Source organism: Schizophyllum commune, assembly GCF_000143185.2.
Source record: "Schizophyllum commune H4-8 unplaced genomic scaffold SCHCOscaffold_7, whole genome shotgun sequence".
NCBI classification, from domain to species: domain Eukaryota; kingdom Fungi; phylum Basidiomycota; class Agaricomycetes; order Agaricales; family Schizophyllaceae; genus Schizophyllum; species Schizophyllum commune.
Genome location: NW_026089544.1, coordinates 171236 through 187920, shown reverse-complemented (window position 1 = coordinate 187920; position 16685 = coordinate 171236). Strand labels below are relative to the sequence as shown.

General features: G+C 58.3%; 6 protein-coding genes across 6 annotated transcripts; 4 read left to right on the top strand and 2 right to left on the bottom strand.

The window, feature by feature from the left end:
* Positions 1 to 167: 167 nt before the first annotated feature.
* On the bottom strand, positions 168 to 2456 carry SCHCODRAFT_02627716 (glycosyltransferase family 69 protein). Its single transcript, XM_003031494.2, has 5 exons — positions 2380 to 2456; positions 2169 to 2325; positions 1034 to 2119; positions 787 to 973; positions 168 to 734 (listed from the first exon to the last, which is right to left on the bottom strand). Exons 2-5 carry the CDS (start codon positions 2286 to 2288, stop codon positions 607 to 609), a joined length of 1521 nt encoding a protein of 506 aa, XP_003031540.1. The 5' UTR covers positions 2289 to 2325; positions 2380 to 2456; the 3' UTR covers positions 168 to 606.
* Positions 2457 to 4665: 2209 nt separating this feature from the next.
* Positions 4666 to 5311, top strand: SCHCODRAFT_02627708 (uncharacterized protein). The gene is made up of 3 exons (XM_050345424.1): positions 4666 to 4741; positions 4795 to 5022; positions 5076 to 5311. Exons 2-3 carry the CDS (start codon positions 5016 to 5018, stop codon positions 5225 to 5227), a joined length of 159 nt encoding a protein of 52 aa, XP_050199449.1. The 5' UTR covers positions 4666 to 4741; positions 4795 to 5015; the 3' UTR covers positions 5228 to 5311.
* Positions 5312 to 5855: 544 nt separating this feature from the next.
* SCHCODRAFT_02627703 (uncharacterized protein) lies at positions 5856 to 8695 on the top strand. The gene is made up of 8 exons (XM_003031091.2): positions 5856 to 6407; positions 6460 to 6525; positions 6579 to 6656; positions 6705 to 6965; positions 7017 to 7659; positions 7711 to 7915; positions 7966 to 8223; positions 8278 to 8695. The coding sequence occupies exons 1-8, from the start codon at positions 6191 to 6193 to the stop codon at positions 8410 to 8412; spliced, it is 1863 nt and encodes a 620-aa protein (XP_003031137.1). The 5' UTR covers positions 5856 to 6190; the 3' UTR covers positions 8413 to 8695.
* Positions 8696 to 9263: 568 nt separating this feature from the next.
* Positions 9264 to 10853, top strand: SCHCODRAFT_02689254 (uncharacterized protein; the record flags this gene model as incomplete). Its single annotated transcript, XM_003031092.2, has 1 exon — positions 9264 to 10853. The coding sequence occupies one exon, from the start codon at positions 9264 to 9266 to the stop codon at positions 10851 to 10853; it is 1590 nt and encodes a 529-aa protein (XP_003031138.1).
* An 87-nt stretch (positions 10854 to 10940) lies between these two features.
* On the bottom strand, positions 10941 to 13880 carry SCHCODRAFT_02627701 (uncharacterized protein). The gene is made up of 16 exons (XM_003031495.2): positions 13678 to 13880; positions 13600 to 13623; positions 13529 to 13539; positions 13397 to 13480; positions 13311 to 13345; positions 13177 to 13258; positions 13059 to 13119; positions 12887 to 12977; positions 12712 to 12834; positions 12627 to 12646; positions 12417 to 12560; positions 12255 to 12364; positions 12126 to 12195; positions 11677 to 12071; positions 11556 to 11616; positions 10941 to 11483 (listed from the first exon to the last, which is right to left on the bottom strand). The coding sequence occupies exons 1-16, from the start codon at positions 13803 to 13805 to the stop codon at positions 11285 to 11287; spliced, it is 1638 nt and encodes a 545-aa protein (XP_003031541.1). The 5' UTR covers positions 13806 to 13880; the 3' UTR covers positions 10941 to 11284.
* A 749-nt stretch (positions 13881 to 14629) lies between these two features.
* Positions 14630 to 16323, top strand: SCHCODRAFT_02504654 (DAO-domain-containing protein; the record flags this gene model as incomplete). Its single annotated transcript, XM_050343155.1, has 6 exons — positions 14630 to 14939; positions 14992 to 15132; positions 15182 to 15303; positions 15354 to 15716; positions 15779 to 16085; positions 16136 to 16323. The coding sequence occupies 6 exons, from the start codon at positions 14630 to 14632 to the stop codon at positions 16321 to 16323; spliced, it is 1431 nt and encodes a 476-aa protein (XP_050199448.1).
* Between the last annotated feature and the right edge of the window lie 362 nt (positions 16324 to 16685).

The following is a 16685-nucleotide window of genomic DNA, read 5'->3' as shown; positions in this document are numbered from 1 at the left end:
ATTGCATGTAGACAACTGTACTGTTGCTTGAGGACAATGGCAAATTAGCGCGTCTTATTGTGCTTGGAGGAACGAAGGACGCACACAAGGACCAACACGTTCATCATACACAAATCCAGCGCGCCGACACGCCAGCGAGTCAAGGGACCCAGGCTGTCACCCACAACGAATACACCACCCCGTGATGCCATTTCTAGGTCGACCGATATAGCTATACAGGACCATCCAATAAGTACGCGACCGTATGTAGAGTATACTAACAGCTAACACCCAAAAGCAAGTGCAGGACGAGATGCAGCACGGCCCAAGTATCAAAGTAATGCGAATTGCGGTGTCGGACGTAGCGTAGAGGACGGCTGCCCCCAACCCGTCTAGGTCAGACACGAAGCATGCGGGAGTGGGCAGAGGCGAGAGGCCGAAGGTATGACTGCGCCTATACACAAAAGTATTGCGTCCGTCATAACCTACCACCCTACCATTCCCCTCGCCCGTGCCGCCCCCACCTCTCCCTCCGTGAAGGTCTTGAGCCCCATGGCACACGGCGCCGCTGATCCATCTCCGATACCCTGCAGCGCAGACCCAAGGCCTGACGCCCGCAGAGCAGGCCTACCACATACGGTCGTGCCGTACTTCCACCGCGGAGGGCTGGATACTCCTGTTGTCCATCCGCTCCCAGATTGGGTCGACATCCGGGCCGTCGAGGTCGCCAGCACCGTCCCAGCCCCAGCACCAGACTGCGGAAGTGCATCAGAGACACGAGAGCAATACAAGTACGCCCCTACTTACCATACTCAGGACCCGGCACGAAGTTCAGCGGCTCGCTCTCTTCTTCCGTGAAGAGGCGGTCGTGCGGCCCGAACCACGAGCGGTCCTGCGGGTCGGTCCTGGGGTTATCTGGCAGACCGCCAAGGCGCTTGTAGCCGCGGATAGCGGTCAAGTTCCGCCGGTCGGGGTGGATGATGTCGAAGACGCGCTAGACGTACGTACGATCAGCACCCAGCGCGCCCGGCCATCGCACAAGGCTTCAACTTACCCGATCGTACGCGAGCTTCACGCGCGGGACCATCATAATGCGCCCATAGCCCGCGTTCCAGTAGTCGTTGCAGATGAGACTGCACTCGGAGGCAGAGCACTCGCCCTCGGTAATGCGCGCCATGCGGAACTTGACGTGCGGCGGCGAGTAGAACGGCGCGGGGTCGAGGACGGCGATACCGTTCCAGCAGCTCTGCACCTGGATGGGCAGGTGACGCTGGAAGCGCTGCGAGCTATCCGGGTGGTGAAAGATGTTCTCAAAGGGCGCATTCTCGAGCGCGGTGCCGTTAATGTCGCGCGCGACCCAGTTGTCGTAGAACACCGGCGAGGCCATCTCCTGGTGGTACATGTAGTCCGCGGCGCACGTGATGCCTGCGTTGTTCCGCCGGCTCTGCCAGATGAGCTCGAGGAGGTCGTCGACGCAGGGGAGGATGTCGTTCATGAAGATGATCGTGTCAAAGTACTCGTTCTCCGCGTCGCGCAGCTCGTGCAGCGGGCCGAACGCGGCGTTGCGCACCTCGGCGAGGTACTCGATGCGGTGGTTGAACGCGCCGCGCGTGCGCATCGACGTGCGGATGACGATGCGCATGCCGACGGAGCGCGTGAGCGCGTCGAAGATGCGGAGCAGCGCCTTCGTCTGGTCCGTCGAGCCGTTCTCGTAGATGGACACGAACACGTTCTGGTACCCGAGGATGGCGGAGACGCGGAAGAGCGTCGCGAAGAGGTCCGGGATGACGTCGAACGAGTTGTAGAGGTTGATGGCGAAGAAGTACTTGTGCTCCGAGCTCGTGCGCATCAGGTACTCCGCGGGGTCGTCCTGGCCGCCGCCGATGCCAAAGGAGGGGAACCAGGAGTTCCCTCCCACCGGGGAGTCATGACCGACAAGGGGCTGGTATCGCTCGGAGACTTGCTCCGCATAGAGCGGCTGCACGCGGTCCGTCTTCGTGCACTCCTTCGTGTAGTGGGGGGAAAGGGTAGTGAGGAGCTCGAGCACGCGTTTCCGCTGATCGAGGGAGGGGAGCTGGACTGGCTGGCGAGCATGATGGTGTGCTTTGGTGGGGAGCGTCCGTGAGACCGACGCGTATGGCTGTAGCACTGTCAGTTCTCCTTGCTTCGCTGCTAATCATGCCACGTACGCTTGTCCAGGGGATCACCCGCGCAAAGAGGATACCAAAGAGGACGCCAATGGCGAGTGCTACCGGCGCAGGGAGGCGCTTGAGCACCGCCAGAGTCGACGTTTGCTGTCTAGGCTTCATGAGAGCCAAAGGAGCGTGCCGTGAACGCGTTTATGTACTGTTTACGATCATCTATAAGCCAAAAGTTCCTCGTATTTAGCACACCACACACCTATCCCGCCCTCCCTCTATGAGAAATCGACCGGAGAACAAAAGGGAATGCCAAAATGGGAGGAAATAATGAGAGTTTCAGACAAGCGCCGAACTTTGTTTGCGCAAGTTTTGGACGAGCAAAGCAATTTCGCGAAGTCCGAAGTCCGTTTCCTTTTTTCTCCTTACACCAGCATGATCTCTTGCTCTTGTGTGGCTTTCTGGAACCCCCGACGAACATCACGATACTCTCTGAGATTCCGGTATGCTGCAAGTCGGCGAAATTTGGAGACGCATCGGCGCTGCGCCGCGACTGTCCATCATCTACCCTTCGCGAGACTCAATAAGACGAAGGGCTCAAGGAGCCCAGAATACAACGCAAGAGCTTGTCGAAACTCTGCTCTCGCTGTCGCCTATACAGATGTCACGAAGAGAGGCTACAACGCTGGATTACTGGGTCGGGACGAGCTGTGACATCGCTCACTGTGATTCTTGAATGCACTCTTCCAACCATCTATAGATTAGCCAACTATCCAACGCCCACATCTCGATGCTTGATGTCCCTCCGCTCGACGTTTCTCCTCGACATGACATCTACCGCCTTCACAGAAGCTCGAATCCCGTTCGTCAGGAAGAAATATTGGACGCGCCTTCAGGCCCAGAACTCGTGATACCAGGAGAACATCGCTCCGCCGCGCGTTCTCATACGCTGCTGCGCGTCAGGCTATGCGTGGAACGCACCGAGTAAGCATACAACATTCGAAGTACGGGTATACCAAGATGGTTTTGCGCGCAAAATGCTCAGGCGAGTGCAAGAGATCCTGCTTTGTATTTTTGCGAGCTGACTGCACTATTAGTGCGCACCAGGCTGTAGTCCCAGCGTCTGACGCAAGCTTAGTGTGTTTCACGACCCCGAACGAATCTGCGGCCTACCGTGTCCTTAGGATCCTGCGTGATTCGTCCCCGGACCCCCATATTGTCCCATTCCCTCTCGGGGAGCCCATAGACGATATTTAGGCTCACCGCGCGGCATGGGTGCTGTGGCTGAGACGACGCTGGCGAGTTTGACGGCGGAGACGTAGGCGCGATGCAGAACTCGAAGCGGCAGAACGGCAGGAGGAGACAAACCTCCGCTTTGGAAGTACGGCCCGAGTTCATGTTGATATCTCGTGCCGTAGGCGTGGACGGAGACTTCTCAAAGCGCATGGACGGAGCCACCGCATCCTGAGAGCGGCGCTGGCGAGCGCAGTGCCTGTCGATGGCGACTGTATGGAGAACGTAGTGCTGCGATCCGAGCGAGGAAACGAAAGGGAAAGGTCCCACGAGCGCGATACGTCTGTGTATAGTCGCAGATGGACCCGCGTCTCCCTGTTGATGAGCATGGGAGGGCTGGTAGAGTCAGCCCCGATCTCGCCGCACTCACCTTTACTTCTGCTGTTCTCGCCACTAACCGTGGCAAGTGAACAGCTACTGGCGCTTAAGACTACTCCCTTGCACTGCCTGTCGCGTCCTTCATTGCTTGGCGAGCCGGTATACAGTACACTCCGGGGAACATCACGTCTACTCATATAGCTATTTTGGTCGAGGCGGAAAGGACATCATTATGGTATGCATCAGGCGGCCCCGGGTGTCTGGTGGGGAACGGCGGTTGCTGGAAAGCAATCGTAACTGTTATGAATGGGCTGATGTGCGTCCGAGCGGCTGCTCACGATGGATGGGCGGCGACGCGGCGGTAAAGCTGCGAATTCCGAACCGACGGCAATTCCCGGCATCACGTGCTATTTGTTTGTTGCACAATGGTTTCCGTTAGCAATCAGACCACAACAAGGACCCTTGTCTTTCGCCATCATGTCGGACCGTCGCCAGTGTACTACCAGCTCTCGTCTTCCCTAATGAGTCTCCAATATTTACTTGTGAAGCGCGCCCTCTCGCCGCCGCAAAAAGACAAGGGGATTCTGCCGCAGTCACAGGCCGAAGCTTTCATGTCCGCTGGCTTCTTCATCTGGATCCTGTACTTCTTCTGAGATGTGGCATTCTTGTATACGTCATCTGCTCAGCCTCAAGTACCTACCGAGAATGGTAAGGATCCCGGGCTGAATAGAGAAGCCTCGTCCATCAGCCCTGCGAAGGACTTCGATTTCGCACAGAATCACAGGTCTCTGCCACCACGGCGGGCTTGTGGCTGGACACCTCATCTCATGATGTTGCACAGGTCCTCGGACGCTATTGCTCGCGCGAACATCGGTGCGTTGTCCCCACGTTTCTCCCTTTTAGCGTTGAGCCACTAATCCACAACCCTCGGCGCCGGGGACCCCGATTTCCTGATTTAGTAGCCTTTGTGTTTTGGGTGCGCCACCGTGAACAATGCAGCTGCCGGGATTTGTGTGGGTTGTTCGTCCTCGCTTCGTCATCGTCGCTCAGGTTCATATTTCATGAGGAGTGGTGCAGATTATTCGCAAAGCGGGGCGACGCCTTCAACGGCGTCAGTGGCATTGGTCTTCGGACCGCGCCAAGTAGTTAGGGGGATTAAGGTGCGCGTTGCCAAGCTACCTCCAGGAGACGGACTTGTCGGCTTTGAGAAGGGAGAAATGCTGCCGCGGCGAGCGCCCGGCCGTATGGTCCGTCAGGAATTTCCAGTCGTTGTTTCACGAGGCGCAGATGATTGGTTAGTCGGGTTGCAGGACGAATTCCTGGTGGATACCTGACGGAATGGTCGAGGCAAGGCAATTGGGGCAGCAGGTCGTGCAGCCTACGTGCATCATCGTCGCAGCTGGGCTGCGCCTCGGGTGCGTCTGATGTTCACTGTCGCGCGCCATTCATTCGACAACCCCCTTGTCAATCTACCTGTTCCCCGCCATCGATTGCAGTGATCGAGCAGGTGCGTCTCTTCCCCACCTTACCCCCACATGTACCCCGAGCTCCAAGGAGGCGCGCAGATGTGTTCCTGGGCCCCCGCCGTCGTCGCACGTCGACCGGGCTGGTATGCACCCAAGCCCTCCTCCTGCCCCGCATTCCGCCTGCGCGGGGGCCGCTCCCGCGCCCGGGCAAATGTTCTACGCCGGCCATCGCGCGGCAGCGCGCGGGGGAATGCGGGCGTCTTGGGCGCGTACCGCAGCCGACGCTCGGCAGACGCGGGGACGGCGCGGGGATTGCAAACTGCTGCCAGCGGCAGGCTCCGAGTGCGTCACTAGCGCGGGCGGCGTTCACACGCTAATGCCGTCCATCGTGCTTGTCACATGGGCCAGATTCAATTGTTGTATTTTCCGAGACATACTGCTGCGCTTATCCCCTGGGCGCCCAGCCTATCCGGGAGCCTCTAGCGAGCAGTACTTCGAGTTCAGGAAGGTGAAGGGCAGCGAGAGCGGCCTGGATTGAGCGGACGGGATGGGTGTCTCACTTTTCTGCAGCTATTACTTCCGTAAAGGCGCATCTCCGTACTCTCGTCCTCGCTCGCCCTGAAAGCAGTGCAGCCCCCCGCCCCCGCATCAACATGTCCTCCTCCTTGGCATGCTTCCCGCTCCACGCAATACCAACAATTCGTCATTCCATACAGCGCCAGCCACTCTATCGGTATGATCGACCTCATATCTTCCCGCTTTTGGGCGTCTCAGTGCCCCTTTCGGACCCCAAAACGGCCACGCCGACGCTACCAACATACAAATCCCGTCACAAAATTTTTCCCAAGCTCCCGCTGCGAGGTTCCTGGCGCCTGGAGACCACTGGCGTGGGGTATATAAGGTGGGTGCCGTACTCCAGTGGGGCCCCACGGTACGCTTCGCTGCGATCTACCTTCCCCGGCTTCTTTGCACCGCTCCCTCTCGCCGACGCTAACAATGGGCCACGACGAGAAGTACATCAGCGAGAAGAGCGAAGAGTCGCGCATCGAGAGTCAGGAGGACCTCGATATCAGCGTTCGCCTCGCGAACCCTCTCCGCATCTTCTCGAGGGACCAGCTTGTCGAACGCGCTACGAAGTTCGCGGGGCAATGCGAACGCCCCGATCTCGCGGACACCTTTGTGAAGGGCGCCTTGGTGGCGGCGCACCCTGGACGTACGTGACCCCTTCTCTACTACCCGTTCTTCGTCTGACCTTCCGTCGGCAGTATACGAGGAAGAGCAGATGCTCACCGAAGAGGATAAGGTGTGGCTTAGGAGGGAGACCACCCACAGTGCGTTGTCATTCATCTTCACTAAAGCCACCATACTCACACCATTTGATCAGAGTGGTCGCAGCCCAAAACGCTGTACTACATGGTCATCTGCTGCTCGCTCGCAGCCGCCGTCCAGGGCATGGATCAGAGTGCGTAGTTATATGTCCTCCTCATATCTTTTCGCTAATTTTCCGTAGGCGCCATCAACGGTGCGAACCTGTTCTGGCCGACCGACTTCGGTATTCCCCCTCAGACGAACGGCGACACCCGGAACGAATGGCTCCAAGGCATCGTCAACGCCATGCCCTACTTCGCCTGCTCCCTCTTCGCCAACTGGTTCACCGACCCGCTCAACCGTTACTTCGGCCGTCGCGGCGCTATCTTCATCACCTGCGGTATCGCCTGCATCACCTGCATCTGGTCTGCTCTCACTGACTCTTGGTGGCACTTGATGATTGGTGAGTCTCCATTCCACGATTATGCTACTTCCGGGCTCATCGCCGCCTCAGCTCGCGCCTTCCTCGGTTTCGGTATTGGCCCCAAGTCCGCTACGGTCCCTGTCTACGCCGCCGAGTGCACGCCCGCGTCCATCCGAGGCGGCCTCGTCATGCAGTGGCAGACCTGGACGGCCTTCGGTATCATGATCGGCTACGTCGCAGACCTCGCCTTCTACTACGTCCCCGACCACGGCATCCAGGGCCTCAACTGGCGCCTCATGCTGGGCTCCGCGTGCATCCCGCCCCTCATCGTCATGGCGCAGGTCTACTTCTGCCCCGAGTCCCCGCGCTGGTACATGTCGAAGAAGCGCTACGCGGACGCCTTCCGCTCGATGCAGCGCCTGCGCAACGCGGACATCCTCGCCGCGCGCGACCTCTACCTCGCGCACGAGATCCTGGAGGCGGAGCACGAGGTGTCGTCGATGATGAAGCGCAACAAGGTCGTCGAGATGGTCACGGTGGCGCGCAACCGCAAGGGTATGATGGCGTCCGGCCTCGTCATGTTCATGCAGCAGTTCTGCGGCATCAATGTTATCGCGTACTACTCGTCGTCTATCTTCAAGGAGGCTGGTGCCACCGAGTTCGCTGCCCTCGGCGCGTCGCTCGGGTGGGGCGCTTGCAACTGGCTCTTCGCGTTCCCGGCTATCGTCACGATGTGAGTATGGATCTGCGACTATCTTTTGGGGGTACTGACTTCCGCTCTCAGTGATACTTTCGGTCGCCGTCAGCTCCTCCTCATCGGCTTCCCGCTCATGTCACTCGCCCTCTGGTTCACCGGCGCCAGCTTCAACATTCCAGCAGGGTCGACTGCGCGTATTGCCTGCGTTGCCTTGGGCACATACCTCCACTGCATCGCCTACTCGCCGTCCGAGGGTCCTGTCCCCTTCACCTACTCCGCCGAGTCCTTCCCGGTATGTCTCTTTCCCCACGCCCGCTTCGACTTCGCTCATCATCCTTCCAGCTATACATTCGTGAGATCGGCATGTCCTGGGCCGTCTCCGTTTGTTGGTTCTTCAACGGCGTGCTCTCGCTCACGTGGCCGCCGCTTCTGCGCGCGTTCACGAGCCAGGGCGCCTTCTACTACTACGCCGCGTGGAACATCTTCGGCTTTGTCACTGTGTTCTTCTTCTTGCCCGAGACGAAGGGCCTCACACTCGAGGAGCTCGACGCCGTGTTCAGTGTCTCGAGCAGGAAGCATGCTGCTTACCAGTTCCGCATGGTACGTCCACTTTCGTCGATGGTCGATGTTTGAGATGACTGATTTTCGTTTCAGATCCCCTACTACGTCCAGCGGTACTTCTTCGGCAACAAGACCATCGAGAAGGAGCCTCTATACCCCCACGAGAAGATGTCCCTCGAGGAGCGGATGGCGCGCGGCACCTTCGCGCCCGCCGCCGCCGGTCACTAAGCGCTGTCCACTCACCGGACTTGCTGCTCGTAGCCGCGGCCCGCGTGTACGGATGGTCGATGTCGAGGAACTGTCCACCGACGCTCGCCGCTTTGTGCTCGCAGCGCGCACTGTCCCGCCCAGCCTACGCTGCGGCGGTTGTACTTTTATGATGTTTTGCTTTATTCCAGGAGTATTTATCGGCACACTCTGTTGATGATACGCATACTAGTTTTCGAGCTGTACTTCGATGCGCGCGTAGCGCAGTTGCTACTCGAATGATGATCTTCATGATAACGCTTTCGCTGTGGCATTGCTGTCGAAAATTGGAACACCTGGTGGCAATCAAAGGGTTGGTAAGAGGGAGTCCTCGAGTTAGGCTGAGACCGAAGTCCATTGCCACTGCTCGTGAGAAAGTGCCCCTATTCGCTCGTGTCCGGAGCACAGTCAAACAGAGGTCGGTACCCTGGTCTTTTCTTCGACTACTGTGTTCCTTCACGTAAACCTGTCTATGAGCCGGCAGCTACGTAGACTATGAGACTTCCTCTCATTCGATATGGCTTCTAAGGCCCAAGGTATCGGATAGCTGCTCTTTGTCCCGCACAGGAGTTCGAAGGATCGCACGGTTTATGTTTTTGACGTCTTCTATGGCCATAAATTTCACACGAACTTGCATGGACCAGGACCAAAAGACCAGGATCATAGGCAAACTTTGTGGTCCTTACGGCACCGCTGAACAGCCTCTTATCGGCTAGCTGTCCTCCCCCGCCGTATATAAGGTCGGTCATCTCTCGCGCAGCGGCTCAACTAGCCTCATCTCGAGAACATCATTGCCACAACCTTTCCTTCGTCATTTCAAGTATCCTGCCAGTATGCTTGGACCTCTTGATGCTCGTCTCCAGGCCCTCCGCCTCCAGCTCGACCTCCTTCAGAACCAGCTGATCGACCGCATCCGCCCCGCCCGCTATAACCAGCTCGTCACCTCGCGCGCGTACCTAATCCGCCTCTACGAGGATCTCGATGCCATTGAGCACGGCTACGAGGCTTCCCTGCCTGGCTTCTACTCCGATTTACCTATCGGACATCGCATTCTTCTCGCCCTCGCGCAGCGCTCGGACATCCGCGAGCGCGAACAAACTGAGCAGGCGACGTGGCAAGAGATGGCCCAGAGGTTCACGCTGGATGCGCTCATCCCCCGCTGGCGCGAGATCGTGCGCCAAGAGCACGGCGTGCGCAACGACGGTTTTGCCACAGAGGGTCATATGCCGCCATTTCAGACGGTCGACCAGGAGGCCGCTCATGTTGGTCGACTGGAAGATACCTACGAAGGACTCGAGCTCGAAGAGATCCAGCACCTTGAATTCGGTGGCATTATGCCGAATGGCCAGCGGCTCTGGTTCGAGAACCTGCAGCGGAACACGACGATGCAGCTGCGCAACAACTACGAGGTATGGCGGATGAACCAGCCCGAGCCGTACTTCGATCCCGTCTTCGGCCATCCCTTCGACATGCCACCGCCGCGATACGAGGCGCAGCCGCCGAATCAAGCTCAGCCGCAATATGAAGGGCAGCCGCTATACGAAGCTCAGCCGCCCATGCAAGCGCACAACATCAACCCATTCGCGGGCATGCAAGACCCATTCTACGACCATCTCTGGCCTGGAAATGGTGTGCCGTATGGGAATGGCGCGCCTTTCGAGGATGACGACTCACAGGACGACCGGTCTTCAAACAACGGCAACGGAAGTAGCGGCTACGATGACACTGAAACTGAGTCTGCAATGTCCAGCTCCAACTCCTCGCAGTTTTACAGGACTCCGACGCCGCCTGCTGCACGCCTCGATAATCATCCTGCTCCTCGCCTGGATAATCATCCTGCTCCTCGTGACGGCCACCCGACTGCTCCTCGCGTCAACAACCAGTCAGCTCCTCGCGTCAACGACCAGCTCGTTCCTCCGGTCTATAACTCACCTGCGCGTGGCCTCAACAATCACCCCGCTCCTCGTCTCAACAACCTTCCGCCTGCTCCAGTCAACATCACGACGCTCCTCAACAACGGGCAGCCCGTCCAGAACCTCTCAAACGTCCGGACCCAGTTTTCGCCTCCCTCGCCCCTCACGCCGCTCAGCAGCGAGGGCTCGGGAGTCTTCGGCAGCGCTGGCTTTAATGTCTGCGTCGGCGAGGGCTTGAGGGTCACCTCGAACGAGGGCTCGCGGATCTTTGTCAAGGAAGAATCGCCATCCATATATGAAGAGGATGCTCGCGGGCTTGCCAGCCTCATTCCCAGTCGCTGCGGCTCGGAAGACACCGCCCGATTCACCGACTCTGACGCCTGCAGCGATACCAGTACCGAGCTCGACACCAGCACCGAGCTTGACGCGGAGCTTGACATGGACGCCGAGTATGACAGCGAGTGCGACAGCGAGTACTACCCGAGCTCCGAGGGCACCGTCCGCTTCTAGTCTTTTTTCAAGCTCTTTGTTCTCTCCTTCAAGCCCGATGTTCTCACCGTTCTCTCGAAGACCATCCTGGTAGACCTCAAAACTCCTGATAGAACCAAAAACATGCGTATCCCTCTATGCGACGTTGATGATACAATACCTGGATATGTTACACTACTCTACTCTCTATAGATGATGCTCTTCGACTCGCTCCGATGCTCTCGACTAGCTCCGATGCCCTCGACTCGCTCCGTCCGATGCAACTGATACGAACGAGCGTAAAGGCTTGTGACAGCTACAGTACCGTATATACAAACGATGGCAATCGTGAAAAACTCGTACATCCTCGTCAGATCGTTTGACTCCGTGCCCGAAGGAGTGACCAGCAGGACGCCAAAGTCTGGCCGACTAATATAGCCAGTAAGACCGGCTACAATAGCCAGTAAGACCGACTACAGCAGCCAGTCGACGAACTTGCCCCAGAGCGTCGTCGGCGGCTGGTAGTTCTGTTTCCAGTACTCCTCGTCCGCGTCGATCTCCTCGAGACCGCTCGTGAGATCCATCTCCTTCGCCTTCCGCAGCGCGGGCCGCTTAACGAGCTTCCAGCCAAAGTAGATGCAGAGGGAGAGCGCGATGCCGAAGTAGGCGGTGCTGAGGGAGGGTGAGCATGATAGTCGTTGGGAGTAGGGAGTAAGGAGTAAGGAGCAAGGAGGCAGGACGCACAAGAAGCCCTGGATGTTGAAGTCGCCGTCGATCTTGATGAAAACCGCGAAGCCGTTGGTGACTAGGTAGATGCACGGTCAGATACGATGCTCGTGCAGGAAGCGAAGGGTCGAGAGCTCACCTGCAAGCAACACACACCAAACGAGCCCAAACCACGCCGAGTACGGCATCAAAATCCCGCGGAAGGGCAGGTTCTCGCGCGACATCCCCTGCGCCTTCATGCCCGCGTCCCAGCGAATCCACGCGAGGCAGATCCAGAAGTAGTTGATGAGCGCGGCGACCGAGGCGAGGTCGATGAACCACCCGAAGACGACGGCGGCGCCCTGGTCGACGGTCATGTACGACAAGGAGCAGATGGCGAGGACGAAAAGGAGCGCGGTGAGCGGGACGCCGCGCTTGGTGGTGTAGCCGAGGACGCGCGGTGCCTGCCCCTGCCGTGCGAGCGCGTGGATGGAGCGCACGGCGACGAAGATGAAGGAGTTGCCGCAGGAGGTGGCGGAGGTGATGATGACGGCGCTGGACAGCCATTGGTTAGCTTCGCCTGCGCAAGAGGGTACGCGGGCCACATACTTGATGATGTGCGGGAGGACGCGGATGCCAAGGTGCTCCATTCCGATGACGAAGGGCGAGGCGCCGACACCTGAGGAACGAGTCGGCATTCGCTTTCGTCGTCCAAGGGAACACTTTATCTCAACTCACCAGTACCGTTCGCGATACCATCAATCAAGTCTGGGTCGTTGGACGCGATGAGGATGCCCACGCACAAGATGCCGAGGACGTAGAAAGTAGCAAGACGCCAGAAGACGCGGCTGCCCCGAAGTCAGGACTGCCGAGCTCTTGCGAGGGATCACGACTGCCTACCGGATAGCCTTGGGTATAGTTTGCCTGGGGTTCTCCGCCTCGCCAGAGCACATCGAGACGAACTCGGGCCCGCCGATGGAGAAGGCTGCAATACGGAAGACGCCCCAGAAGCCGAGGAAGCGGCCCAGGGATCCGCTGACGAGACTAGAGACGCAAGTCAGCGAAAGTAGATTGGCTTGGCTAGTCGAGGCGCAAGGTCACCACACGCACTATTCGACCATTGGACCGGGCTGGAGGGTATAGGAGTCAGCCAAAAGTGACAAAGGGTTAGTGGAAGGGAGGGAGGAACACTCACCTCATTCCAGTATCTGAAACCGAAGCGGTCGTGCTCGGGGTTCCCGCCGAGCATGGCGATGAAGGTGAAGATGATGAACCCGATGATGAGGATGACCTTGCCGGATGCGAAGTAGAATTCGGCCTTCGAAAGGCGTTAGTGAAAGTAGTAGAAATCGTGAGTCAGCGAGACGCACCTCGCCATACAGTCGAACCGCGAAGGCGTTCAGGCAGAAAAATACGACCAAGCAGAAAGAGACCCAGATCGCTGGAGACGTGTCGGGTAGCCTGTACCATTCGTCAGCTCTGTTTCGGCATTGTGTAGGATGTACACGAATTTCGGAGGGATGGAGAGGAGGGTATGCTGACCAGTATTGGAACAACCCCGTGACGGCGACGATGTCCGCGCATCCAAAAGCGATGCAGGCGTCTGTCGGTATTGTCAGCAATCTAAGCGAGGGAAGAGGAAAAGATCATGTGTGCGCACAAGCGTAGTTCCAACCGCACGCGGTGCCCGCGGCGGGGTCGATGAAGCGATGGGTCCAGTGGACGAAGCTGCCGTTGACAGCCTAGGAAGCGATCAGCTCGTGACCTTCCTTTCGCACTCATGATAGAGCTCACGTATAGGGAGGCAAGTTCGCCGGCGGGCTGGGAGACTGAGGTTTGGAGTTAGCAAAGCCAGGCGGGGGAGGGGTAGCGTTACGCACTGGCCCAGACGATGAGGCAGAATATGCTGTAGGCAAGAAGGCAGGATAAGGGACCCGCCATGACCAAGGCACGACCAGAGCCGACTGAGAGCGCGTTAGTTTCGAAGCTTGAGCTGACAAGGGAGAACGTACTGAAGAGGCCACTATAGCAAGCGAAGGGCTTGTAAGACATAAGCTATAGAGACCACGGGAGGGTATCTTACGTTCCAATGACACCGCCGATCGAGCTTGAAGGTCATCGTTAGCTTCGTAGGTACATACGCGTCTAAACGCGAACATACATAAGTTGTATGTGCCGCGATTTCAACCCTCGCGTGGTATCCATACGCGAGGTATCATGTTGGTCGACCTCGAGCGTCGAGACCACGACGTCCTCGTTCTTCGACGTCTTGCTCTCGATATCCGACATGGCGCCTTGTGTCGTGGGAGGGAAGAACCAACTGGCCTAGCCCCGAAACGCCGCTATAAAGACATCTGCTCAAGTTGGCGATAACCGTTTGGCGCCACAATGGCAATGGCTGCGCGTGCGAAAGATAAGCGTCGGCTGATAGGGTTGACACCGACGAAAGAGCGAGCGGCTGGCATGGAGATGCCGGGATTCGTGGTGGTGACGTTCGGTTTGCAAACACATCTCAGTGGAAGTTCAAATCAAGAGGCGGGCGGCATTTGCCGACGCTGCGCGTGCGCTGCTCGTGCTCGTTGATCTCGGCGCTGACTGGCTCTTGTCCTCGACGCTCGTCAACTTCAACATGGATGGCGACTTGTCCCCGAATTTCCGTGACCTCAGGCGACGATAGATGCTTTCGAGCAAGAAACGCATTCAACTCGCTAAGCGGGCGACCGCACCGCATCCCATAGACCGTATCTATACGATAAGAAAGGCTATCATCATGGGACCTGACGATCTCCTCCTCGGTCACATACTTCCATATAAATTGTGGCGGTCAAGGTCACGAAGTCGGAGAGGGCGTCCTTCGTCAGCGCCCGCTGCCGCGGCAGAGCCGACGAACCCCGATGACTGCGCCGTCCTCGCCCTCCCGTGCTCACTTATCGTCGCTCGCACCCAGCGCAGCCCCTCCCTTACCGCCATAGTCCGCCTACCAATCTAAAACCGGCCTTCTCGTTGATAAACGCGCTTCGCACGGATACCTTGATATGGGGAGCAGCGCATCCACGCCCATCGCACCTCCTTCCCCCTCTTCCCCCGAGTCGAAAGAGCCGCAGTATCCCGTTATGACCTCCACGATCGCGGACGGCGCTGCGAACCCGACGCCTCCGGGCTACCCGCATCCTGATCCTTGCTTGTCCTTCTGGTTGCAAGGCGGGCGGAGCTCTCCGCTGATCGGGCATCGCTCGACTGAAGCTCTCCCGGAGACAGCAGACGTCACGATCATAGGATCCGGTATCAGTGGTGGCGCGCTTGCATACTTCCTCCTCAACGGACCGAACCCGCCTAAAAATGTGGTCATGCTCGAAGCGCGCGAGGTGTGCTACGGCGCGACTGGGAGGAACGGGGGTCATTGCCGCCCGGATTGCTACAGAGGTGCGTTGAGCGTATGTCGGTCATGAGTTTGCGACTGAAGTCCGATCTCCAGGCTACAAGGGCTACAAGACGCAGTTCGGCAAGGATCAGGCGATGAAGATCCTCCAGAATGAGATGGACACGCTTAATCTTGTCGAGGAGATCGTCAAGAAGGAGGGCATTGACTGCGACTTCTGGCGTGGTCTCTCGTATGGTGCGTCTACCATCCTTCACAAACTTCGAAGCTGACCTGCGTACCCCAGACGTTGCCCTCGACCAATCATGCGCGGACTTCTTCAAGTCTAACTACGACGAGTTCGTCGCGGATGGCGGTGTCGTAGACGGCATCGTCAAGGCCTTCACCGACCCCGAGGACGCCGCCAAGGTACTTCTGCCCTCCCTTCTCTTCTTCCCCCCATCTCACCTTTGTACCAGCGCACGCGCTCCAACGGCGTCGTCGCCGCCTACGAATTCCCCGCCGGCTCCCTCTGGCCCTTCAAGCTCGTCACGCACCTCATCCGCCTCTGCATCGACAAGCACGGCCTCAACCTGCAGACGAACACGCCCGCGCGCTCCGTCTCGCAGGCCGCGTCGGGCAAGTGGGAGATCAAGACCGATAGGGGCACGCTGACGACGGGGAAGGTCGTGTTCTGCACGAACGCGTTCACGGCGACGTTGCTGCCGGAGTTCTTGGGGAGGATCGCGCCGTATCGGGGTCAGTGCTCGGCGGTGATTCCGACGAAGGCGTTTTCGGGGAAGAATATGTTGACGCATACGTATTCGCATCGGACGGGGGTGGTGAGTTTCAACTCTTTCCTGAGACCCAGGTTGGCGATGAGGCTGACCGACCTTCAAACCAGAATAACTTCGACTACATGATTCAGCGCCCGAAGGACGGGACGATCATTGTGGGCGGCGGCCGCTGGGCGGTCCCCGTCGAGAACCTCATCGGGAACACCGACGATAGCGTGAAGATCCCGGACCTCACCGAGTACCTGCGCGAGGTGATGAAGAAGACGATGACCGGGTGGGGCGTGGAGGCGCTCAACGAGGGTCTCCTTGTCGACTGGACGGGCATCATGGGGTACACACCGGAGGCTGTTCCCTACGTCGGCGCTGTGCACGGCAAGCCGGGCGCGTTTATCACTGCTGGGCATTCGGGACATGGTACGTGGACATGTGTTTGAGTCGTCGAACCTGAGCTGACGAGCGAACAGGCATGGCCCGCGCCTTCACCTGCTCGCGCGGCATCGCGAAGCTGCTGAACGGCGAGTCCTGGGAATCGACGAAGCTTCCTGAGTGCTTCCAGCCGACGCCCGAGCGCCTCGCCGCGCCGAAGCAGACCGTCGAGGAGTTGTGGGTGGAAGTCGGGAAGACCGACTCGACTGTGCCGATGATGCACTAGGTGTTGTCGGGTATTGTATCTATACAAACTGTATCGAATTGTCGAATGAAGCCTCAATCATTGTATGTGCACTCGCGAGATGATTTTTTGAACATCAGTGTGACAAGCAGAGCAGAGTTGCTGCGGTACGTGCATCTGTTTTTTGGGGGGGCTTGCGCGACTCAGGCCGTGTGGCGAGGCGCTTTCCCTGTACAAGGTTGCAAAGGTGGAGGGCGAAGATGAAAGATGATTATTGGCTGGTTTTCGCAACGTGGGCATGCGCGCTCGACGACTTGTATACCGGCAATTCTTGGCCAAGGCAGACACAAAGGCGCTATTGTTCCTTTCTGGGAAATCGGCCGAAACTTGTGATCGCGCACTGA